This window comes from Hippocampus guttulatus, chromosome 16 (assembly GCF_054856545.1).
Source record: "Hippocampus guttulatus isolate MCC_2025c chromosome 16, RoL_Hgut_1.0, whole genome shotgun sequence".
NCBI classification, from domain to species: Eukaryota; Metazoa; Chordata; class Actinopteri; order Syngnathiformes; family Syngnathidae; genus Hippocampus; species Hippocampus guttulatus.
In genome coordinates, this window is record NC_141276.1 from 10,588,234 (window position 1) to 10,610,369 (window position 22,136).

A 22,136-nucleotide genomic window follows, 5' to 3' on the forward strand; every position below is an offset into this window, starting at 1 on the left:
AGCTTCTCATACAGGAGCCTATCCCGGGTAACTTTGGGTGGAAGGAAGACCACCATGAACTGGTCGCCAGCCCGTCGTGGGGCACATATAGAGACGAACAACCACTCACACCTACATTCACACAATTTTACCTTACACAACTCGGAGGAGTGCACTACTATATTATCAGGGACCAAGTAAAAAGCAGATGCGGGCACCCGCAGCGGCTCCTCTTGTTGTCTGTTGTCTGTTTAAGAGGTAGGAAATTTCATCTGTGCTCTAGCACAGATTAAATGTGCTGTATGTTACACGTGCAGCACATTTGACAATAGAGTTGTACTTGATACTTGATCTTAAACAGCAGTTGCAGCATCCTCAAAGATGATTGGTTGTCATAAATGTCTTCAAACTGACTTCCGGTCTGGGAGGTTGCTAGGTAACACAAGTCCGCTTGCTAACGCTGTTGCTAACGAGCTAACCGGCTGGCTAGCGCTGTTTGGTTTTCGTGAATTTAGCCGCTTTTGGCTCATTTGAAGCCGTGAAAACTAACACTTTGGCATCATGATGACGATAAAAGACGGAGAGTACACTGCTACAATCTATAAACTGGTAAGAACACGAAGCTTATGTGACGGAGTAGGTTAGCCCGATAGCTTGACATCAATCCATTAGTTAAAACTATCCATCCTTTTTCCGAACCGTTTATCTTCACTCCTGAACATTGAAGTGAATTATGTTGTATGTTAGTGGCGATAAACTATTAACCTTGCTCACGAACACACGAAGAAGAGACCAGTTTTATGCACGAAGTAAAATTTGTCGGTCAGCTCAATACCGATATGTCGGTTAATAATAAAATGATAACCATATGTGTAGCCTCGAGGATTAACGAGATCTGATTTGTTTTGCAGATTAAGGACAGCCAGTATGTTGAGGCCATTCACATCCTCAACAGCCAACTTCAAAAGCACACTCGGGTAAGTGGACGTCTCATCGAAATGAGTACACTCCAATGAAAGTCTTGGGTGTTAGGCTAAAAAAATTAAACTTAAAATAAAAATCTATTGTGGCAATCCATCGTTGGCACATCTGCTTCAAACCTCTGAGGTTTGGGCTTGAAACCTGGTTGCTGGCCTCTTTTCTCTCAGTGCTTGTGTGGGTTTACTGCAGTTATTTCGACTTCCTTGCATTCCCAAAACATGCAGGTTAGGTTCATTCATTGTGTTTTAGATTTCTCAACTCGACTGTATTTATAGAGCACTTTCAAACAGCCATCGCTGCATACAAAGTGCTGTACATGGAGCAATTAACATATACAACAAACAGTCAAGCAAATCGGTAACAAAGGCGGTAGAAAGCACCGAACAGCAAAACCAAGAACAAATCTAAGTCATGCTGAGTCAAATGCCAAAGAATACAAGTTTTTCCTATCGAGTGTGTACCCTCTTTCCGGCCACAACGTCTTCTGGGATAGGCTGTGGCTCATCCGACCCTAATGAAGACAAGTGGTTTTGAAAATTGGTTTGATAATGCTCAGACTTCTTAAAATTGTTTCTGTGTGGTTATTGTTTTGTTCCCCCCCCCCCCCAGTCCCGGGCAGCGCTGTCCCTTCTTGGCTTCTGCTACTACCATGTCCAGGACTTCAGTGGCGCGGCCGAGTGCTACGAACAGCTTACGCAGCTGCACCCCGAGGTGGAGGACTACCGGGTGTACTACGCCCAGAGCCTGTACAAGGCGGGCGCCTACGCCGAGGCCACCAAGGCCTCCTTCGCCCTGGACACGCCAAGCAGCCACACCAAGGTACGCTCACTTCCTCGATAGCCCTCACAATGATAAACGTGCTGTTCCGTGAATACATCAAATAGAAGAAGAAAAGCAACATTGCTGACATTTCAGTGTTTTTTTTTCCAAATCGTCAGTCTTCCTCCTTCTCCACAGATGATCAAACTACAAGCCTCCATCAAATACTTTGAGGAGAATCACTCTGCTGCCAAGGTAACGTGAACCTTACTGAAGGTTTATTACTGCTGTCGATCATATTTCTAACTGATAAGATATTATTGCTGTGTGTGCAGTGCCTGGTTGAGCAGCTTCCCCCAGAGGACACCGACTACGTGCACAACATGGGCTGCTTGCTCTACCAGGATGCCAAATATGAGGATGCCTGCAAGAAGTTCACGTCAGCAATGCAGGTGCTGGGAGATGTGCCTGGTAAGCAGACAAACACACTCAGATCATAAGTCACTCGTAAGCCAAAAAAAGTGTTTTATTTTTATTTTTTTTGTTGTTGTTCTTTGTGCTAGCGCTGTCATACAACATCGCTCTCTGCTACTACAGACTCAGCAACTACGCACAGGCCCTCAAATACATCGGGGAAATCATTGAGCGAGGCATCCGAGAGCATCCAGGTAACCAAGCCTGCCTGCAGCTACGTGTCTGACAAGAGCAGCGGTGTCAAACCTTGAACGGTTATGGCCTTGTTAAATAGTGAAACCCCATCAATGTATCATTATTATGACCATGCCGTTCAGTGCAAGATCATGGTTGGTTGTGAATTGTATATATATACTGTATATATATATATATTTTTTTTTTTTGGTCATAGTTTGTGACGGTGGTTCTCAAAAACTGCGGTTTACGAGCCATTGTTTTGTGTCGAGATGTTAACCTTTTTTTGTGCATTCACCTCCACCATGCGGCAGAGCTGAGCGTGGGCCTGACGACGGAGGGCATTGACGTGCGCAGCGTGGGCAACACGCTGGTGCTGCATCAGACTGCCCTGGTGGAGGCCTTCAACCTCAAGGCTGCCATCGAGTACCAGCTGAAGAACCGTAAGACACCCGGGAGCATCAGACGACACGACATCAATCACATCGACATACATGAATGAAGCTTTGATTGACAGATGGAAGCCGTCTTGCACGCACAATAGCCTTTCACTTCTCGATAGATCTGATGGATTGATATTTTTTTTAAATATTCATTTGCAGTAAAAGGAGCTCAGGATGCTTTGACGGACATGCCGCCGAGAACAGAGGAGGTAACTGAGTGTGTGTCCGTGTGTGTATTTACATGGGTGCCTGCCATCAATGTCCCCTGCCTTGATTCTCCATCTAGTGGCATTTGTTACAAAATCCATGCTGACTGCAATAACGTAAATTCTACTCATAATGTGTCATACAATAACTTCAACACAATTATTGATTACTGTGAGAAAAAAAAACATGACCACGCCATAAAACACAGAATAATACATTTTAAGAGTGCACATGGTTGGTACGCACATGCAGTATTCAATCACAACACTTAATTATGTTGATTGCAAAATTCTGATCGTCTTTTTTTAGTGATTTATGGTTAACTTTTTTTTTTTTTTTTTTTTAAATTGAGTCGTGACTGAAAGTACGAGATCCTGGACACAAGTGGGCGAAATGAGTTTTCTCCGCAGGGTGTCCTGGCTCTCCCTTAGAGATAAGGTGAGAAGCTCGGTCATCCGGGAGGGGCTCAGAGTCGAGCCGTTTCTCCTCCACGTCAAGAGGAGCCAGATGAGGTGGCTCAGGCATCTGATTAAGATGCCTCCTGGAGGCCTCCCTAGTGAGGTGTTCCGGGCATGTCCCACCGGCAGGAGGCCCCGGGGACGACCCAGAACACGCTGGAGAGACTTTGTCACCCAGCTGGTCTGGGAACACCTCGGGATTCCCTGGGAAGAAGTGGCTGGGGAGAGGGAAGTCTGGGCTTCCTTGCTAAAGCTGCTGCGCCCACGACCCGACCCCGGATAAGCGGTAGAAAATGGAATGATGGCTTTTTTTTTTAATTATAAAGTGTATTTTAATCAACTGCCAGAGGGGGGCGCCATACAAGAATCTTGCCCAGGGTGCCACATTGACTGTACGTGCCATACAATGAGCGTAATCACTCCTCTCATCAGTTATTAATGATAATCAGCACCCTCCACAACACAAATGCACACAAGTGTTCCCCGAGTTCAGTTGGCTTAAATATGAGCGCGCCATGATGCATATTTTGCAGAAGTCTGAAGACAAATGACCACAGAAATGAAAATCTAAGTGTGTTCGATGCAATGGTGTTCCACGCAGGAGCTGGACACGGTGACGCTGCACAACCAAGCCCTTCTCAACATGGACAGCAAGCCGTCTCAGGGCTTTGAGAAGTTGGCCTTCCTGCTTCAGCAGCCGTCCTTCCCGCCCGTCACTTTTGGCAACCTGCTACTGCTCTACTGCAAACATGAGGTATCACCTGCCACGCCATGCCACACGAATCCTGTTTTCCAAGTACAGACGGATACAATTTGGCTCTTGTTTCTTGGCAGTATTTTGATCTGGCAGCCGATGTCCTGGCCGAAAACGCACACCTCACCTACAAATTGCTCTCTCCGGTGAGATCTAGTGTATTTTTTTTATTATGTCCTCTTGTGTTCTTTTTGTCGTGGACCAGAACTTAAGTGTGCTTTTGCTTGTTTTTCAGTACGAGTATGAGTTTCTCGACGCCTTGCTGACATGCCAGACAGCACCTGAGGAGGTACGATAACAGGCAGGTTTTGTCGTTCTTGATCTTGTTTCATCATGAAAACACGTATCTGTGTTTGTGTGCGTTTAGGCCTTCAGAAAATTTGACGACATGATTGGCAAAATGACTGAGAAGCTGCGCAAGCTGGCCAAGCAGGTTGCCTACCTCCTTTTTTGTTATTTTTAATTATTGTTATTATTCCATCATGCCCCATCAGGACACCTTCTCCGCCTCTCTTTTGTCTTTATTACTGTTGTCGGCGAAAAACGGGGGTGACCATTTTTCTGAATCAGAAGGGCCAACGCGCATGTATGCAGTCCAATAATGTCTCTCATACTTAGTCTGGCTTCATATTCACCGTCCTCGATGTATTAACTAACATAACAATTACAAAAAAATGTCAGGGCGACATTTCAAAAGCTCAAACGTTAACCGTCTCAAGGCCAGAGTCTGCAGCATGTTCGTCTCCTGGTAAAGACGGAAGATCGTCTTCTTGCTTGCCTCTTTAATTTATTTAAATCAATGTTATATTCATGCATGTGGAACTGTATACAGTACATGGAATAACGTATTGACCCGAATATAAGACGGTGTTTTTTGCATTGAAATAAGACTGAAACAGTGGGGGTCGTCTTATATTCGGGGTCTAGACATTATACCCATTCACGACGCTAGATGGGGCCAGATATCAATGAAGCGAATGCTGAACTTGACTCCCCAGGCCAAAATGAACCCCTGCTACGAAGAATAAAACCAAAAATAGCGGTAGCACGAAGAAGAAAAATAAAAAATAGCGGTAAGAAGGAAATAGAAGAGATAACAGAAAATGGAGAAACGTAGCCACAATCTGGAGAAAAGTGGGTCGAAAATCGGCCAGGTTAACCGGCAGCTGAGGAGAAGTTATGATGTCATTTACATTTCAAAAACCAGAAGCCATTCATTTACGAATGTGATTGAACTTTAGATTTGAATGAGGCAAAATAACATGCTTTTTCTCCCAACTATATTGTTATAATCATTTGTTTCAGATGTACTGTAATTATTTTATGTATAAAAATTAATTTGGTGTTCAAAAAGTCATTTTTTAAACTTGAGTCTTGAAAAAGAGGGGGTCGTCTTATAATCAGGGCCGTCTTATATTCGGGCCAATGAGTTACATTTTGGATTGAAATTTTAAATTACATTACACATTATATGTGTGTGTGTGTATGAGACTTAGTTTGATGTGTTTGCTGAATGTCTGCAGCTGCAGGAGGCCAAGACGGCTCGAGACGACGACGGGCAGAAGAAAGCCCTCCAGGAGTACGACACCATGCAGGAGAAGTGAGAACACTCACGACACACACAAAACACACATGTGACTACAGATTGTATCGAATTGCTGATTTCTATTGTGCCATTCATCAATTATCACTCATACCAGCGTCCACGTTGCATGCGGAAGATGGCGCCCCAAACCCGTCGGTCCCAACCTCCCAACCTTGTCATGTTGTTCTTGCGCACAGGTATATCGTGGTCCTGATGGCCCAAGCCAAAATCTACTGGAACCGCGAGAACTTTGCCATGGTGGAGAAGATCTTCCACAAGTCCATGGAGGTGTGCAACGAGGACGACACGTGGAGGCTGAACGTGGCCCACGTGCTCTTCATGCAGAACAAGTACAAGGAGGCCGTCAGCTTCTACGAGCCCATCGTCAAGAAGCACTACAACAACGTGAGTGGCGCCGCCGGGGGAGAGCGAAGCTTGTGATTAAAAAGCAGGATGAGCTCAGTTGACGGTTGACCTTTGTGCGCAGGTGGAACAGTGTAGCGTGCAGGAGTGCTCGTGCATATTCAAACCGCCGGTAAAAATAGAGAAAAGCAACTTTGCTGTGATGTTTTTTTTTTGTTTTGATTTTTTCTATGCGTGAAACTTTTCTTTTTGGGTGTGCTTTTCTTTGCAGTGCTGCTTTGTAAACAAATGCTCAAAATGAGCAAATGAGTCGTTGCGTATCTCCATTGACTCTTTCAATTGACAACATTGAGGCAGTTTGTCATGATGAATATGCTGCAAAAAAAAAAAATCTTTGAGAAAAGTTCAGAGCTTTTGTGGTGTAAATTGGAGATTCACGTTTGATGATTTCATTAAGAGATGAAAAGCAGAATGCCAGCAAAGTATTACTATAATTTCATCATCTTTAACTTATCAAGAAGGGATCTGTGATGTCTAAAATGTGGTTTGAAAGTCAAAATGTTCTTCAGTCATTGCTATATCGTGTTGCTGTAGATCTTGAACGTGAGCGCTGTGGTCCTGGCCAACTTGTGCGTGTCCTACATCATCACCAGCCAGAATGAAGAGGTAACTCAAGTAGCGGTTCGCCTATGGAAAAAAAAAAATGTCTGGATAGCGTGACTAAAAATGTCTTCCAGGCTGAGGAGCTGATGAGGAAGATCGAGAAGGAGGAGGAGCAGATCTCCTACGACGACCCCGACAAGAAATTCTTTCACTTGTGCATCGTCAACCTGGTCATCGGGTAACTTGTACACTTCTCAATAATGCAGAAAAAAACGATATTTTTGTGTACGTACATGGATTGATTGATTTATTTTTTTGTCTTCAGCACATTGTACTGCACCAAAGGCAACTACGATTTTGGTATCTCTCGCGTCATCAAGAGCTTGGAGCCTTACAACAAGAAGGTAATTGCTGTTGATGAACAGCTTCAGGCTAACTTTGTTTGTTGAATCTCATACCAGGTGTATGTCTGTGTGTGTGTGTGTGTGTGTGTGTGTGTGTGTGTGTGTGTGTGTGTGTGTGTGTGTGTTGTGAAGTTGGGGACGGACACGTGGTTCTACGCCAAGCGCTGCTTCCTGTCTCTGCTGGAGAACATGTCCAAGCACATCATCACACTGAAGGGGGTGATGGTCCAAGAGTGCATTCAGTTCTTGGAGAACTGTGAAGGTGATGCTCCAAGGCGCGCACACATACCCACGCGGTCTTTCTGCACCAAAGCATTACAGCTATCAATTTAAGTAGATCAAGTATATCAAGAACCGGTCTGAAAAGAGTCAAGAAATGTGTCAGAAATCAAGTCAAGAATCCGTGCAAAGTAAATCAAGATCCAAGTCAAAAATCAAAGTCAAGAACCAGTCACTGTGACACCCTTATCAGCATGACGCTGTAAAACGGCATCGAAAGTAAAACTTTTTAAAAAATGATTTACTCACCAGAGGCGATTGCTCTAAGACTGCAAGGGAAGCTCAGCTTCCCCTAAAATGTCAAGAAATAAGTGATCAAATATATGTGTGTACATACAATTGTGTGTACATGTCATTGACTAAATATGCGCTACAACGCGCTCAACTTTTCCGAATCAGCTTCTTATTACTGGTTAGGACGCAACTCTCTTCTCATTCATTCCCGCAGCTTCACTGTGCTTTAAAGTGTGTGGAGGCTGAGCGTCTACAGCGCGGTCTCCAGAGCTCAGTATAGATTGTCCCAATGCATTGAAACGAGACGAGTCATTGGATAAATGCTGGTTTTGTCCCACCCATAGGACCCTCAGCGTCTCTGGGAGTCTATGGACAGTGGGCGTTTATGGTCTGGTCCGGACGCTGAGCTTTTCTGCATGATGATTGGATGATCTGTCTGAGGCTGAATCTCTTTTTGATTGACAGCAAAATGAGCCAAGCACCGATCTTTTGGTGTAGGCGTCCGTGGGAGCACTTTTCAATTCTCATTCTGTTCTGAGTTGGACTGGAGACGTCTTCTAATAATCTTGGCGACACTCTCTTTGTTGAAAACGACTAGCGACAGATTAATATTTTATTTCTGGTGTGTTTTATTGTAGTTGCTTGTGTTCGCAGACTGACTTATATCACCACAGTTAAGACCCTGGAAAAGACGCCTTGTCGGTATGACAGGGTCGCAGATCATTTTCTTGAAAAGGAACGGAGAGTAGAATTCACGTATAAATAAACGGACACATTTTATGATGTAGGCCGAAATGGAGCTTCCCCTCCTTGACAGACCAGCATCCGCCACTGTTACTCACTCATCATCAAAATGTCAACCGTAACCCTCTTGTGACCAATTCAAAATGTTTTTTTGGGGGGGGGTTTGTGCTGTCAGAGTACGGAAGGGAAGTGCCCGCCATCATCGAGCAGCCGCTGGAGGAGTCTCGAGTCCAAATGGGCAAGAACACGGTCACCTACGAGGCTCGGCTACTCAAGGCCCTCTTTTACAAAGTCACCAGCTGGAACGAGTAACCGTGACACAACCAAAGACCACACCGCGCACTCTTGAAGTGGACCTTTTATATGGGATGGATGGAGTGTTTCGTTCGACACCCACTGTTGCTTCATGCACACAAAAAGCCTTAAATACTTCAATATACGGTATAATGGTTCACATACGATACATAATAATTGACATGGAAATAATACAGGCAGCCTTGTCCCAGTTCATCTCACTAGATGTTATTTATATCACTTTTTGTTTGTCTGTTAGCAGGACAGTCCACAAAGAACACAAAGGGTAAAAAGGTATCGATGAAAAAGGGCCTTGGTGGAGTTCTACGTGACACTGAGGGACTTTCTCAACCTTAAATGTAGATTTGTTGCCGTCCTAATGGATTTACAGTCTGAGATTTACCGAAGAGAAAAAGCAGGCGGGCAGGAAGAAAGCTTCCGTTTCAGGCGTGCCGTGGGATCAGGCGATCAGGAAAGGGGCCTCTTGGTTATGTCCTGCTCCGTCAGGTAGAAGTTTAAATATCCTCCCAGGGCGCCAACCGCCACCGCTGTCATGTGACTGGAGCAGCCATCTTGAGACAAGAAAGATGCAGTATGGGATGCAATGGGTGACGACAAATGTTGAGATTTGCGTGGACAAAATAAATCGTGAACAAGTCAGGAATGACGTCGCAAAGTAGTCAAACGCCAAGTTAAGAACCAGTTCAAAAAAAAAAAAAAACAGTCAAGAATCAGTCAAAAAAATCATCAGGTAGGAATCAAAAATTGTCAAAAACACTCCAGAACAAGTTAAGAACCAGTCAAGAACTATGTCACCAACAAAACACAAAGTCAAGAGCCATGTCAAAAAACTGTGAAGTACAAGTGAAGAATTAGTCATCACCCAAATCCAGAACCAGTCAAGAACTACACTGAAAAGCAAAACCAAGTCAAGAACTGGTACAAGTCAAGACCAAATTCAAAACGAGTTGGCCTGTTTGTTGATTGTTGACTTGTTCCTGGTTCTCGTCTCTTCTTAGACTCGTGCCGGACTGATTGTTAACTTGGGATTTGACTGTTTTTTGTTGTTTGTTTTTGTTTATCACCTTGTTATTGACTGATTGTTCACTGCTTTTTTTCTGACATAGTTCTTGACTTGTTCTCGTCTGTTCTTGGACTGAATCAGGACTGGTCGTGGACCTTGATTGCTTCCTTTTTCTTTTTGTTTACCTGGTTACTGACTAGTTTTAGATCTCTCCCTTTCTCACAGACCTGGTACCAATACTGTTTTGGGTTCTTTGCTATTTTATTTTTTTACAGTAATACTTGGAAATGGCAAACCTGATTAGCAACAACTCCAGATCAGTTGTTGTTCTTATAATAAATACAACTTTACTGACAGTCAAAAACAGTTTTGTGTGGTTTGACCAGGATGGTACCGCCCACCCGCATGGGACCCGATGCTAACAATATCTCTGCCAGTGACTTAACAATCGCCCGCCATGAGGTGTGAACCCACCGGGAAGGATCTTCTCCCTCCTCTTGACGCGGTGATGAGGCTGCAGTTGCTCCAGCAGCTCGTCTCCGATCCACTGCGAGATGGTGCTGCCTGATGGCGACAGTGGAAACACAGCTCACGTTCACGTACGTAAAGACTCGCCACACCTTCAGCGGTCACCACTCGATGAGGCACACAATCAGCTCCAGACATACGGTCGCGCCCGAAGCAGCCGAGCTCGACGTCTTGCAGTCGGAGGATGTGCTGCAGCCAATCGGCTTTGTAGAAGTCGGAGAAGCCAGCCAAACCGCAGATGAGGACTGCAAGACCACACACACAAAAGCAAACACGGGAGGTTTGCGGTTGGTTGGGGGTCAAAGGTCACTCGGGATGTTGTCTTCTGTTCATCCCCAAACTGTGATGGGCTCGTTCTTCCAGAAGTGAAACTGGCTGTGATGGGTCTGGATGTCAGAATTATCCATCCTTTTTCTAAATCGGCTTATCCTCGCGAGGGTTGCGGCCATGCTGGAGCCTCTCCCAGCCGTCTTCGGGCATTAGGCAAGGTACACCCTGAACTGGTAGCCAGCCAATCGCAGGGCACACATAGACGAATAAACAACCGCGCTCACACTCGCAGGGACAATTTAGAGTGTTCCATCAACCTGCCACGCATGTTTTTGGAATGTGGGAGGAAACCGGAGTACCCGCAGAAAACCCACGCAGGCCCCGGGAAGAACATGCAAACTCCACACAGGAAGGCAGGAATCAAACCGGGCACCTCTGCACTGTGAGGCCGACGCGCTGACCACTCAAACACCGGACCGCCCATTTCAGAATTGCCGTGTGAGTGTCGTTAGAGTATCCAGGCCACATAATAAAAAAGAATGAAAAGTGCTAATATTTTCTGAAAATTTTGCTTTTTAAATATTTTTTCTAGGAATAAACAGTCAATTTTCCCCTAAAATTAATTTTATACACATTTTCTTTTTCAGAGAATAAGGATAATTTTATAAGCTAAAGAAAATGTACTTTTGCAAGATTTTTTTGTGATTTTCTTCTTTCAAAAAAGGTTTTAACAATGATGTTTTTATTTTATGAGGTATAAAGTGAACATTTTGAAGAGGACAACGTTGTGGGGCGGTTGGGGCTTTAGATCAGGGGATGTTCATATTTGTCCACAGTGGGCCTGTGAAGCCCTTTGAGATTCGTTTCTGATTCAGAGCTAAATAAGTATATTTACTTATTTGGAGGGAAAAAAACCCTCAAAACATTACAAGAAAAACTGATTTCATGGTCATGATGATCATTGGAATCAGGTTTGTCGGAAGGAGGAAACACCGAAAACAGGCCGCGTAGGGGCTCTTAAAGGACCCGATTTGGGCACCCCTGAACTCGACCAAATGGGGCCATCGCATCCAACCTCAGATCGATTCATTGACTGTCCAAGAGCTGCTTTTGTCCATCTTTTCACTGCGAGGATTTTCACTGACTGTTCTCGATGAAGATGTCGGCTGTCTGCTGGCTGAGCCCGTCGGCGACGATGTCCTGGTTGGTCTTCATCATGTTGGAGCAAAAGATCTTCTGGTAGCTGCGCTCGGTCATGTTGGCGCGGGACGCTCGCGTGTCGCCCTTCAGCAGGTTGGAGCACCCTTTCTGACACATACAAACGACACTTTAGGCCCTCGACGACGAGGCGACGGGCCCCATTGTCTTCCTCACCAATTTCCCGATGATGAAGTAGAGCAGCTGGTGGGACAGCGAGTAGTGCGGACAACCGAATTGGGTCATGGTGTCGCGACACGGCTTGGTCACGATGCACGGCGTTCCCTTCTGTTTCCTACAGTGCAGGGGAAAAAATTATAATAAAGTATAATTTTGTAATTTATATGAATCAATTTGTAATTTTTTGATCATGCATCGGTTAAAAAAATCTTAATATTTCACTTGGTTCAAAGAAACATTTGCCGAAGGGACAAGCCGAGCAGTTTAACGTTGGAATGGTTTGAATTTCTCCATTGTGAGACAAATAAAGGTTTTCCTATCTTATCTTATCCTTCAAAAAAATGTTTGCTTTATTTTGAAATTTGGGGGTGGGGGACAGTTGGGGGAATAAGATGAACTAGTTGGAATGATTTGAATTGGTCAAAAAGTGTAGAAATTAGACCATAAAAAACTGCAATATTTGGCTTTTATTTTGAAATTTAAAAAAAAATTGTGGTTGGGATCACTTGAATAGTTTAAAGTTGAATTGGTTTGAACCGGTCAAAAAAAATATAGGAATCAGAAGAGGAAAAACAAGATAATCTTAAATGTTGTGTTTGATCTTGACATTTTCAAAAATATGTGCAGAAGGGTTAAGCTCAAAAGTTTCAACTTAGACCAGTTCAAATCGCTCCAAAAATGTAGAAGTTAGAGGAGAAAAAAAAATCTACATTTTTTTTTTTTACATTTTGAAAACAAATTTGCGGTAGGAATAAGATGAACAGTTTAAAGTTTTTCATAAAACATTTCAGTCTGTACTTTAACTTCACTACAGAAGTTGAATCAGTACTTTCTGTTTTTACTCAAGTACTTGTCCTTGTACTTGAGCAGACACAATATGAGAGTGTGGCCAGTCCCCACCAGGTTCCGAGCAGTAGCGTGAGACACTTGTCGCTGAGCTGCTCATCGTAGCACTCACTGGCGGTGGTGGCGGCGTACACCAGGCTGGCGTCGGTGCTGCTGCGCTCCCGCCGAACCTGCCAGAACTTCCATGAAAGAAGCGGCTCGAACTCTGCGGGACGACAAAGAGTGCAGATGTAAATTTCAAATTATCTCGGGGCAAAAACCACAACAGACTGAACCTGTGCTTGACTGAGTCCTTATGCTTCTGAAAGTTTGAACCTAACCGTAACCTTCAGACACAAAAAAACATTTGGCATCCAAGCTCCAGTGGCGCAATCGGTTAGCGCGCGGTACTTATAAGACAGTAACCCGTAGAGTCATGCCGAGGATGTGAGTTCGAGCCTCACCTGGAGCAATTTTAGTGAAACCGTTTGGTTTGATCTTAACTCTGCCAACGTTTTACACCAAGTACCATGTCACAAAAGATTTCGATATCCATGTACTACCAGCGTTCAAATACAGTTGTGTAGTGGGGCTACGTGTTCATCAAAATGAGGCGCAGGTTTTGCGCTGAAAAAGTTGATTTGATATTATTGTAAGACACAACATTATCCACACTTTGAACACTAACACTCCTTAAATATAGGAAAAACAATTGCGCTTAAATAATGACTCACTTACTATGCACCGCATATATGTATATTTTTTGTAATTTCCTTGGCATTGAATGAATTAAATGGATTGTACTGGACTAAATAATATCACTGGAACATTACACAGAGTTTCAACCTTTAATTCAGTGATTCTTTGGCCTACCACTAGAGGGAGCCACACTTTGACAATCTACTTACAACCTGTGGAGCACATGATCTTCACTTTCACTTACCCATTGTACCCTGATTTATTTTTCATTATATTTGAACAGGACAACAAACTGTAACATAACCCGAAAAAGGAATTTCAAAAAGGTAAAGATGCCATTTTGTCACAAAAAAATAAAAATAGCGAGACTACCTTGGTAGTACTTGGGATCGTTGTGGCGCAGAGCGGCAACCGCGTTGTCAAAGCTGCTGTCCAGACGCTTGACCAGCTCCACGGCCGCTGTCCTCTGAGCCCAGCTGACCGGGTCAGAGTGAGGCCACGTCCGCACCGCCTCCTTCAGCTCAGCTAACATGTAGTCAAGCGCACATGTGAGAAAAAGATACACAAAAATATACCAGAATAACATTTGAATTACACTACAAATTAGAATATTATGAGAAAAATTGGACGGTAAAAAAAGTTACATTTTCTATGAATAAAGTGTAACTATAAGAGAAGAACATGAGAAAATTATTTTACAGGTAGTATCTGCAGAAAAGGTACAAATTGTAAAAGTTGCATTTATGCATCAAGATATTTGCAATATTATGGGAGGAAGTGCAATTATAAATAAATAATGTAATATTTTTTTAAAATTCAATTAGCAATTTACGGGAATCACATCTGCAATATTAATGAAGGCCGCGAGAAAACAGCTACTCTGATCAGAAATGCAAAATGAACTTTATGCCAAAATGGCTTTGTCAGCCGGTGTGATTGCAACATCCAGTGCTTGCCGTGCGCAGGGGGACAGACACTGCGCCACAACACGCTGACGCGACCCCGGACGCCCCATGCAGCCCCCCACGCACCCTGCAGCATGAGGAAGCCCACCACGCCGTCCAAGTTGATGTGCTGGTGCTGGCGCTCCAGGAAGGCGGCGCCCTTGGAGAGGCTCCCCAACACGTCGTCAATCACCTCCGCCCGCGAGCTACAGAAGCACGCCGCCGCCAAGAGCGTCGCCAAGGGGGACAACCGTAGTTTCGACGTCTGCATGCTTGCAGCTCGCCCCGAAGACACTAGAACGCGTCCTTGAAAGCCTGCAGGGGGCGGGTCGTGACCGTGACGTCATGAAAACCGACCCGCGTGTTCTTATTTTGATGTATTACTTTTTTCAAAACAATACATTCTAATAATAATAAAAATAATAAATGTAATGATCTACACGAAAAAAAAACAAATACTGAGCAAATATAACAACAAGTATCATTTGTTTCCGTTCGCCCCACCCGACGCCGACCAAAACGTTGTCAAGGGACGTAAGGTTGGAAATGGGATTTAATTTGCATGTACGTGATTTTGTGAGTGAACGGGATTATAATTTAGACGAAGACGAATAAGGTAATTTTAAAAAAACGAATGAACGATTTTCTCATCAAAAAGTTGTCACGTGACGTCATTTTGTTAGAAACACGGTAAACAAGTTTCAAACCATAATGAGTTGCATATATTTGCGTAAATTTACATGTTTGTATTGAAATCATGATAGTTCCGATGTGCACAAATTGGCGAACAAAAACCAAACAAATGTAATTTTCGCATTTGAGACGAACAAAGAATTACCGAGTGTTGTCCCTTTTTACGTTGCATTTGGAACCACCAAACATTCCATTGGTATGCGAACCCAAATTAGTTGTGCAGTTGTAAACTCACAGAAATGTTTCTTTTGAACGTTAGTCAATTTAAAAAAGAAGTAATTTGGACGAAAGTTGCAAATAAAACAACAGTACAATAATCTTGTCCTACTAGAGGCGGAACAAAAGTTGCCAAGTGATTTAAAATTTTACGGAGCATTTGGAATATCAATACACATTACGATAATGGTTTATATTTTTGCATAATATGACTTTTTATTCGCCAAAATACACGTGTTGAAACTAATTAAATTAATTATTGTCGACGTGATTTGGTCCCAACGTCTTCGGTCCCTTTAAATCGGTTCCCCCGCCTCCACCACCGTGACAACGTCATCCTAAATGCCAAACAAACATGGCGGCGCCCGCCCCCAGTCTGATTCTTTTTGCGTTGATTTCACTTCTCACGGCGGTGTTCTGCGGCGCCGGTTTGGGTATCTGGTGGCCGGTGGCGTCGGTGATGGTGTGTCTCGCGGTCGCCCTGTGCTGGCTGTTGAGGCGGCGCGACGGCGATGCCGTGCGGCGGGTGTGCGTGCTGGTTCTCGGGGACATTGGTCGTAGTCCCCGCATGCAATATCACTCGTTGTCGCTGAGTAAACGTGGATTTCAAGTCACTCTAGTGGGATATTTAGGTAAAACAGCACGTATACACAATCAATATACGTCTGATTTGTATTCATTTAAATTATTTACGCTTAGACAGCAAGCCTCACCTAGACGTGTTGAGGGACGAGAGGATTCAAATCGTCCCGATTGTGGAAGTCAAAGGTGTTAGAGGTAAGCGACGGATTGACATGCTTGTCCTCTTTATTATCAGGGCACATATAGACAAACAACATTATGTTCGGCAATTATAGTTAGAGAGTACTGATTCAATGGAAGTCCTCAAATCATGGACTGCGCTGTCAGATGGGATGAGAAAATGTCACAAATAGCCTACTAGAACATCAGAGTTCTCCCCCCCGCGTCAATCAGAGCAATCAGAAGCACTGTGGTTGTTTCTCCCGTCCCCACTTTGCAATGTAGATGTTATTGGTTGCATAAATGCCTTTTTTTTTACATCCAAAAACCTTCAGGTGGCCCAAAGATTTTGACGTATGTGACCAAGGTGACCATTCAGTTCGTGCAGGTTCTGTTTGTGCTACTGATGCTGAAACCACACACTCACATACTCCTGCAGGTGCGTCACATGACTCCCGACCGCCAATCACGACTGTGAATTGACCTCCAGTTCTGGTTTACGTTTCTCTGCAGAATCCTCCTGGTTTGCCGGGCATGGCATCGGTGTGGCTGACGTGCATCCTGCGTGGCGGGAGCTTGATTATCGACTGGCACAACTACGGCTACACCATCATGGCGCTCAGCCATGGCCACACGCACCCGCTCGTGCTCCTGGCCAAGTGGTTAGTGCCACTTTTCTGTAGAACAAACGCATAAAACAAAAAGGAATGTAATATTTAGACAACATAACATCCTATTGTTTGGTATCACAAAATCTGCTAGCTTCATGCTAATGTTTAAATTGTTGAGCCATATACAGGCTAATGGAAATTAGCCTAGATATTACGCTAATTCTAACCCTTCAAACAGCTGCATTTTCTCTCTGAAATCTGGGACCAACAAATTTTCATCTCTCAGTGGGGGATTTTTCTTTCTGCTGGGTTCCTCCCACCCTTGAAGCAAATCAAATATTTATGTTCTTCCTATAGGTACGAGCATGTGTTTGGTCGTCTGGCATCTCAACACTTGTGTGTGACCGACGCTATGAAGGAAGATCTGCAGAAGAACTGGGGCATCAAGTATGATTTGGTGTTAATGACTATTAGCAACATGCTAACTATTGAAAATACTGTGATGCGCTTTTGTCACCATTTAAAACAACCAATTTAGACGGACTATTTCTGAAATTGCCCTGTTTTGAAGGGACAAGTCTGTCTTGTGAAAGTGAGCCACTGCTCACCCTGCCCCCAGATGGCAAGTCCTGATTTTGTTGCCATGGAGATCAGGGCCAGAATGAGCTAACAAGTACGTAGGTAGAGTTTGGGGAAGTTCTGGGTTTCCATAAAGACATGACAAGTATTTCAACTCATGGATGCAGCAAGTCATACAATTTACTGTGTGTATGTGGCACATCTTTGCTTCCAACAGAACTCATTGCAGCTCTGCTTACCTTTTGGCTTTGACGTGAGAGCAGAGTCATCATACCTGGAGGGCGATGTGGATTTTTCTGCATGATAGTGTTTTAGACGTTGTAATGTATGTCTTAAAAGTGCCTCTGGATCTACACAGTTGAGTTGAGTTACTTTGCACTCTGTAGGGCGACCACTCTCTATGACAAACCGGCGGCCATCTTCAGAGAGACACCACTGGAGACGCGGCACAAACTTTTTGCGAGGCTTTCACACATGCTTCCTGCCTTTCGGCATAGCAGGCAAGTGCTACAATTCGGCCAAGTATTGTCACGTTATTTTTGGAACATCCTTGATTAATGTGCCACATGCTGCTTCGTCAAAAAATTAGATTTTTTTTTTCTTCTATTCGGCTTTCCTTCAGCAGTGCTGATGATGATGATGACGTCATGGAGAAAACTGTCTTCTCTGTGCGAGACCTTGATAAGGACACGGTGACCTTGAAGCCCGATCGCCCCACCCTGCTTGTCAGCAGCACCAGCTGGACAGGTGCTCACCACATAAATTATTCTTTTATGGGAGCTTCATTGCACCGTCTTCCATCTAGCGGAAGAGTATCGAATTGTTCTCCCTTTCACTATATGTTGCTGGCGTAGAAAGATGGGGGGGGGGGGAACAAACTATTTGTTTTATATTTTCCTGTGAGTAAAACACTTTTTTTTTTCAAATTAAGATGCAAAATTCCCCCCATATTGTACAAGGGTCAGTTAAAAATTAAGAACATTTTTATAGCTAGTTTGCCAGTATACAAAGGTTGTAAAAAAAAAAAGGGCTTTTTTCCATCCCAACATATTTTATGTCTAATCTTACAAATGTATCTAATATAAAATGTAAACACTACAATGAGTTGTCTAGCATTGTTGCAAACATTTTACGGTCTTCTGTCTATCACTTTGCTGTCCCTCCTCAGAGGATGAAGACTTCTCCATCCTCCTGCAGGCTCTTCAAGGTACCGCAACAACACTCCTGTGGCACACCATAATTAAGTGTTTTGACCGTTTCCTGCTTGTTCCTGACAGAATACGAAAAGTTCATCTCAGCGGGAGAGACTCTCCCGCCGCTCATCTGCGTCATCACAGGTACGATTGGCGTTGATGTTTGAGGGCAAGCGCTCAATGACTTGTCCGTCTTGGTGTGTGCGTGTGAAGGGAAAGGTCCTCAGAAGGAGCGCTACATGAAGATGATTGACAGTCTACGTTTGGAGCACGTGAAGATATGCACACCCTGGCTGGAGCCGGAAGATTATCCTGTCTTGTTAGGTCAGTTTGAAACACACATAGCAATTTTGAACATTTTATTAATAAATAGTAGTGATGGGGGTATTAATTTAGCCTAAAACACACACACACACATACACACCCCAAAACACCCAGTTGCAGGGTCCACTGTATTTGATTAAACCATGAGCTAATTGGTAGCCCAGTTTTAAAAATATTCTAAAACTGCAGCCCTAGTGGTAGTGGTTGTCGGGCAAAAAAAATTGTTTAGTGTCGTTTTGCGTGTACCCCATTTCAACGCAAGCAGCTATTTTGTTTATGATGTTTTGTGTTTATTTTCAGGTTGTGCCGACCTTGGCGTTTGTCTGCACAAGTCTTCTAGCGGGCTGGACCTGCCCATGAAGGTGGTGGACATGTTTGGATGCTGCCTGCCTGTGTGCGCCGTCCGCTTTCTGTGGTGAGTTTGGCGCCAGAGAGCAGAGTGCAGCAAAAAAGTGAAGCGCCGCGTTTCATTTTATTAATTTTGAATAGATTATCAGGGGGAGAAAAAAAATCTCTTGGTTCCGTTTCAGCCTGGAGGAGCTGGTGAAGCACGGGCACAATGGTCTGATCTTTTCCGACAGCACGCAGTTGGCCCAACAGCTCAAGGTGACACCTTAGTGAATTGATTAACGAATCATTTAAACACCACAAGTACCGGTATTCTTAAATTTGTATTTCCAGAGTTTGCTGTCAGACTTTCCCAGCAGTGACGGCAAACTGGGAGCATTCAGGAGGAATCTGCGCGCTAGCAGGGAGCAGCGCTGGGATGACAACTGGGACCAACACGTCCTCCCGCTCTTGTCCTCCTCCTATTCCTCCTGGACTTCTTCTTCTAGGTGACCATAGAGGGACTCGAACCAAACTGCAGTCTTGTCAAATTGATCACTGAATATTCCCATCTTGTAAATAAAAAAACTTTATTACCACGCAAACAATTGAACAAGCTCGATTTCAGACGCTCTGTTGTACTCAAAGACGTGATTGACAGCTCCACTCATCACCCGGTGGCCGATCCCAGCAGCACCTGTTAATCAGATTTTGTTTAGACTCCGCCCCCATGGAGATGATTCGCCAATCAGCGTGAGAGGCTGCATCATCTTACTTAGACTGTGCTTGAAACCGGCGTACGTCTGCGGGTTCCTGACAGTAGAGCAGATGAAAACCTCAGAGGGGACCCGAACACCACCACGCTTCAGGATCTTGGACAGAAGCTGGACCAGAACCGCAATCACGTCAGGATCATACACCACATCTGCAACACACATTTCCCCGAGAGGTTCATAGAATATATTTTCTGAAATTACAAAATTTATAACCTTCAACGCTGTGGACCAAAATTCATTTTAACACTCCAGCTCATCATCATCCATTCAGATGATTTTCTAGAACATTTACAACATTGTGGGACACTTTTCTGATAACATTCGAGAACGTACGTCCTGCAACATTCCAGAACAATAAAAATTTCAAGACATCTATCCGGCGGCTTTCTGGAACATCGGATCTTCAACTTTTCAGAACCTTAACTCCATTCTAGAAGACCTTTTCCATTCCATCCGGACTGCGGAGGTTCGGACCTGCTGCTATGACCACGTCTGCACCGACGTCATTCAAGCGTTCCTCCGTCACATCCGTCCAGTCCAGCTCTTGCACTCTGACTTCTGTCCTGCTGGTGTTTGTTTTGTTGTTGAGGAGTCCGTTGATGCTCAAGTTGTCACGAAGTCTCTGGAGGACACTTTGGTGACAATCACTGAAGACGTATGAGGAAGGAGCGCACGAATGACACACAGCGACGCCGGTCAGACCCGCACCGCTGCCCAGCTCCAGAACTTTCCTGCAGAGGAGAAATTCTTGTTCATTAAGTCTGGGGGAGATCATCTTCTAGATTGTGGTACCTTTCAGCAAAAATCTGCGCGTGGTCCAAGGCCCACTCGGCTAAGTAGAGGGCTGCCTCCCATGTCACCAGACCTGTTGTCCCCTCTGAGATTAAGGCCACATTCTCCAACAAGCTGACGCTGTTCCCGCACGGCTAAGGAAAACATGGACCCAATAGTGTGTGTGGGTAAGTTTGGTACCTTAAGAAAGCTTCTGCATCCTTCACATCACTCAGTGTGGAATGCAGAAAATTTGGCACCATGAATTAGATTACGGCGCCTTCATGATTTCACAGAGCATGTGTGAAGTGAATTTTATTCCATGATGGAGTTTCTTTATTTCTTGTGATCAGAGGTGTCAAATTCAGATCCACAAAATGAAAAACCTGCCAGGAGTTTGGCTCGAGCCACAGGTGCGTCTACTCAACTGGCAGGTAATCAAGCTCCCGGGAGCAGAAAAACATGTGGCTCAAGCCAAACTGTGGTCTAGTTTTTACTTTCTGCACCTGATTTGACACTTCTGCTTGTGATTTCAATGAGTGTGTGTGCGTGTGTGTGTGTAACAACTTTGGTACCCTGATACCCATTGGTTCTTTGTCCTTCACGATGTCATTGAATGTGTGTATTTGGGAGTTTAGTACCATCAAGTAGGTTCTACATGATGTCAATGAGTGTGTGTAAGTTGACTTTGGTACCAGTAAGTAGGTCCGGTATCCCTCTGCCACATCTTGGGCCGCCACTACCTCTGCCAGAGCATCATAGAGTTCATCAAGAGGTTCGCACTCTGCGGCTTCCACCTGCAAATGAGCGTCACCATGAGAACAGCATCCGGGAAACATAACGGGCTGATGTGGGGGCAAAACACTCACCCGTTTTATGAGCTCAGAGAGAAAGCACTTCCTGTATCGCGGCGACGGCGGAAACTTACGGCACAGGGCGTGAAGACACGTCTGACACAAACACGGTCATTGGATTCAAGTTTGTGACTTCAAATATATAAAAAAATTAAGAGGTGTGCACGCCGCTTACCCGTTTGAGGATTTCTAAAATGACGTCAGATGAGTTGCTGCGTTCAAGCTCATTTTCTAAAAGCTGTGAAAGGTATAAACTGTCATTTAGATGACATTTCGTGAGGATAAACGGTTCGGATAATGGATGGATAGATTGATGACTAAACACTGACACGTATCTTAATTATAACTACGCGGAATAAATGCAAACAACACGATCATTTCAAGATAAGCTTTTTACACACCCTCCAGGGGAATGAAACGAGGCGACTGGTAGCGAAATACCGCGACTGGAATTGTTTTAAAATGTCAGATCTGTTTTGTTTTCTTGAGTGAAAATTGGTTGACTCAACAGGCTCCATCGTTCACGTGTTCATATGTTTACTTCCGTGTCAGTCGTAAAATATATCGCGAGAGTACCACACGAGACCCTCTGGTCCTTTTTTTCTTCTTAATTTAAAAACGTATTGCTGGTGTTTTTGCAGTATTTTAT

The 22,136-nt window shown here is 44.2% G+C and overlaps 4 protein-coding genes and 1 non-coding gene across 9 annotated transcripts; 3 read left to right on the forward strand and 2 right to left on the reverse strand.

Annotated features, from left to right (window-relative positions):
* The first annotated feature begins 438 nt into the window (after nucleotides 1-438).
* On the forward strand, nucleotides 439-10,115 carry ift70 (intraflagellar transport 70). Of its 3 annotated transcripts, XM_086133544.1 has the most exons (20): nucleotides 439-588; nucleotides 891-956; nucleotides 1,570-1,779; nucleotides 1,918-1,974; nucleotides 2,055-2,190; nucleotides 2,283-2,387; nucleotides 2,682-2,810; nucleotides 2,970-3,019; nucleotides 4,077-4,229; nucleotides 4,310-4,375; nucleotides 4,465-4,518; nucleotides 4,597-4,662; nucleotides 5,753-5,829; nucleotides 6,012-6,219; nucleotides 6,302-6,349; nucleotides 6,772-6,843; nucleotides 6,915-7,018; nucleotides 7,106-7,184; nucleotides 7,317-7,446; nucleotides 8,617-10,115. In XM_086133544.1, the coding sequence occupies exons 1-20, from the start codon at nucleotides 541-543 to the stop codon at nucleotides 8,751-8,753; spliced, it is 1,995 nt and encodes a 664-aa protein (XP_085989670.1). In that variant the 5' UTR covers nucleotides 439-540; the 3' UTR covers nucleotides 8,754-10,115. The 3 variants fall into 3 exon arrangements, with proteins under 3 accessions (XP_085989670.1, XP_085989669.1, XP_085989668.1); XM_086133543.1 differs by lacking the exon at nucleotides 6,302-6,349 and having other exon boundaries at nucleotides 1,899-1,974; XM_086133542.1 differs by lacking the exon at nucleotides 6,302-6,349.
* Nucleotides 8,787-14,720, reverse strand: c16h16orf89 (chromosome 16 C16orf89 homolog). Its single transcript, XM_086133545.1, has 8 exons — nucleotides 14,490-14,720; nucleotides 13,831-13,983; nucleotides 12,835-12,985; nucleotides 11,932-12,049; nucleotides 11,703-11,865; nucleotides 10,428-10,532; nucleotides 10,234-10,323; nucleotides 8,787-9,307 (listed from the first exon to the last, which is right to left on the reverse strand). The coding sequence occupies exons 1-8, from the start codon at nucleotides 14,671-14,673 to the stop codon at nucleotides 9,204-9,206; spliced, it is 1,068 nt and encodes a 355-aa protein (XP_085989671.1). The 5' UTR covers nucleotides 14,674-14,720; the 3' UTR covers nucleotides 8,787-9,203.
* On the forward strand, nucleotides 13,138-13,231 carry trnai-uau (transfer RNA isoleucine (anticodon UAU)). Its single transcript has 2 exons — nucleotides 13,138-13,175; nucleotides 13,196-13,231. It is a non-coding gene; the product is annotated as a tRNA-Ile (tRNA).
* A 922-nt stretch (nucleotides 14,721-15,642) lies between the features above and the next one.
* Nucleotides 15,643-19,694, forward strand: alg1 (ALG1 chitobiosyldiphosphodolichol beta-mannosyltransferase). 2 transcript variants are annotated; one of them, XM_086133006.1, is made up of 13 exons: nucleotides 15,643-15,943; nucleotides 16,011-16,088; nucleotides 16,388-16,491; nucleotides 16,566-16,714; nucleotides 17,021-17,110; nucleotides 17,629-17,742; nucleotides 17,865-17,989; nucleotides 18,411-18,449; nucleotides 18,520-18,579; nucleotides 18,649-18,759; nucleotides 19,060-19,174; nucleotides 19,290-19,365; nucleotides 19,441-19,694. In XM_086133006.1, exons 1-13 carry the CDS (start codon nucleotides 15,667-15,669, stop codon nucleotides 19,597-19,599), a joined length of 1,497 nt encoding a protein of 498 aa, XP_085989132.1. In that variant the 5' UTR covers nucleotides 15,643-15,666; the 3' UTR covers nucleotides 19,600-19,694. The 2 variants fall into 2 exon arrangements, with proteins under 2 accessions (XP_085989132.1, XP_085989133.1); XM_086133007.1 differs by having other exon boundaries at nucleotides 17,868-17,989.
* eef2kmt (eukaryotic elongation factor 2 lysine methyltransferase) lies at nucleotides 19,658-22,033 on the reverse strand. 2 transcript variants are annotated; one of them, XR_015103205.1, is made up of 8 exons: nucleotides 21,889-22,033; nucleotides 21,663-21,725; nucleotides 21,503-21,583; nucleotides 21,329-21,430; nucleotides 20,655-20,788; nucleotides 20,302-20,593; nucleotides 19,862-20,011; nucleotides 19,658-19,783 (listed from the first exon to the last, which is right to left on the reverse strand). XR_015103205.1 is itself a non-coding variant. In XM_086133008.1 (8 exons), exons 1-8 carry the CDS (start codon nucleotides 22,003-22,005, stop codon nucleotides 19,680-19,682), a joined length of 1,008 nt encoding a protein of 335 aa, XP_085989134.1. In that variant the 5' UTR covers nucleotides 22,006-22,033; the 3' UTR covers nucleotides 19,658-19,679. The 2 variants fall into 2 exon arrangements, 1 of the variants encoding a protein (XP_085989134.1); XM_086133008.1 differs by having other exon boundaries at nucleotides 20,337-20,593.
* Between the last annotated feature and the right edge of the window lie 103 nt (nucleotides 22,034-22,136).

Excerpts from the sequence above, each read along its gene's own strand:
- c16h16orf89 (XM_086133545.1), bottom strand. The coding sequence starts at position 14,673 with ATGCAGACGTCGAAACTACGGTTGTCCCCCTTGGCGACGCTCTTGGCG. Across the intron at positions 10,533-11,702 it reads CGACATCTTCATCGAGAACA|TCCTCATCTGCGGTTTGGCT; the intron begins GTCAGTGAAAAT and ends GTGGTCTTGCAG. Across the intron at positions 10,324-10,427 it reads CGGCTGCTTCGGGCGCGACC|GCAGCACCATCTCGCAGTGG; the intron begins GTATGTCTGGAG and ends TGTCGCCATCAG.
- eef2kmt (XM_086133008.1), bottom strand. The coding sequence starts at position 22,005 with ATGGAGCCTGTTGAGTCAACCAATTTTCACTCAAGAAAACAAAACAGA. Across the intron at positions 21,726-21,888 it reads TCGTTTCATTCCCCTGGAGG|CTTTTAGAAAATGAGCTTGA; the intron begins GTGTGTAAAAAG and ends TACCTTTCACAG. Across the intron at positions 19,784-19,861 it reads CGGTTTCAAGCACAGTCTAA|GTGCTGCTGGGATCGGCCAC; the intron begins GTAAGATGATGC and ends TCTGATTAACAG.
- ift70 (XM_086133544.1), top strand. The coding sequence starts at position 541 with ATGATGACGATAAAAGACGGAGAGTACACTGCTACAATCTATAAACTG. Across the intron at positions 589-890 it reads CTGCTACAATCTATAAACTG|ATTAAGGACAGCCAGTATGT; the intron begins GTAAGAACACGA and ends TTTGTTTTGCAG. Across the intron at positions 7,447-8,616 it reads GTTCTTGGAGAACTGTGAAG|AGTACGGAAGGGAAGTGCCC; the intron begins GTGATGCTCCAA and ends TTGTGCTGTCAG.
- alg1 (XM_086133006.1), top strand. The coding sequence starts at position 15,667 with ATGGCGGCGCCCGCCCCCAGTCTGATTCTTTTTGCGTTGATTTCACTT. Across the intron at positions 18,450-18,519 it reads CCTCCTGCAGGCTCTTCAAG|AATACGAAAAGTTCATCTCA; the intron begins GTACCGCAACAA and ends TGTTCCTGACAG. Across the intron at positions 19,366-19,440 it reads AGTTGGCCCAACAGCTCAAG|AGTTTGCTGTCAGACTTTCC; the intron begins GTGACACCTTAG and ends TTGTATTTCCAG.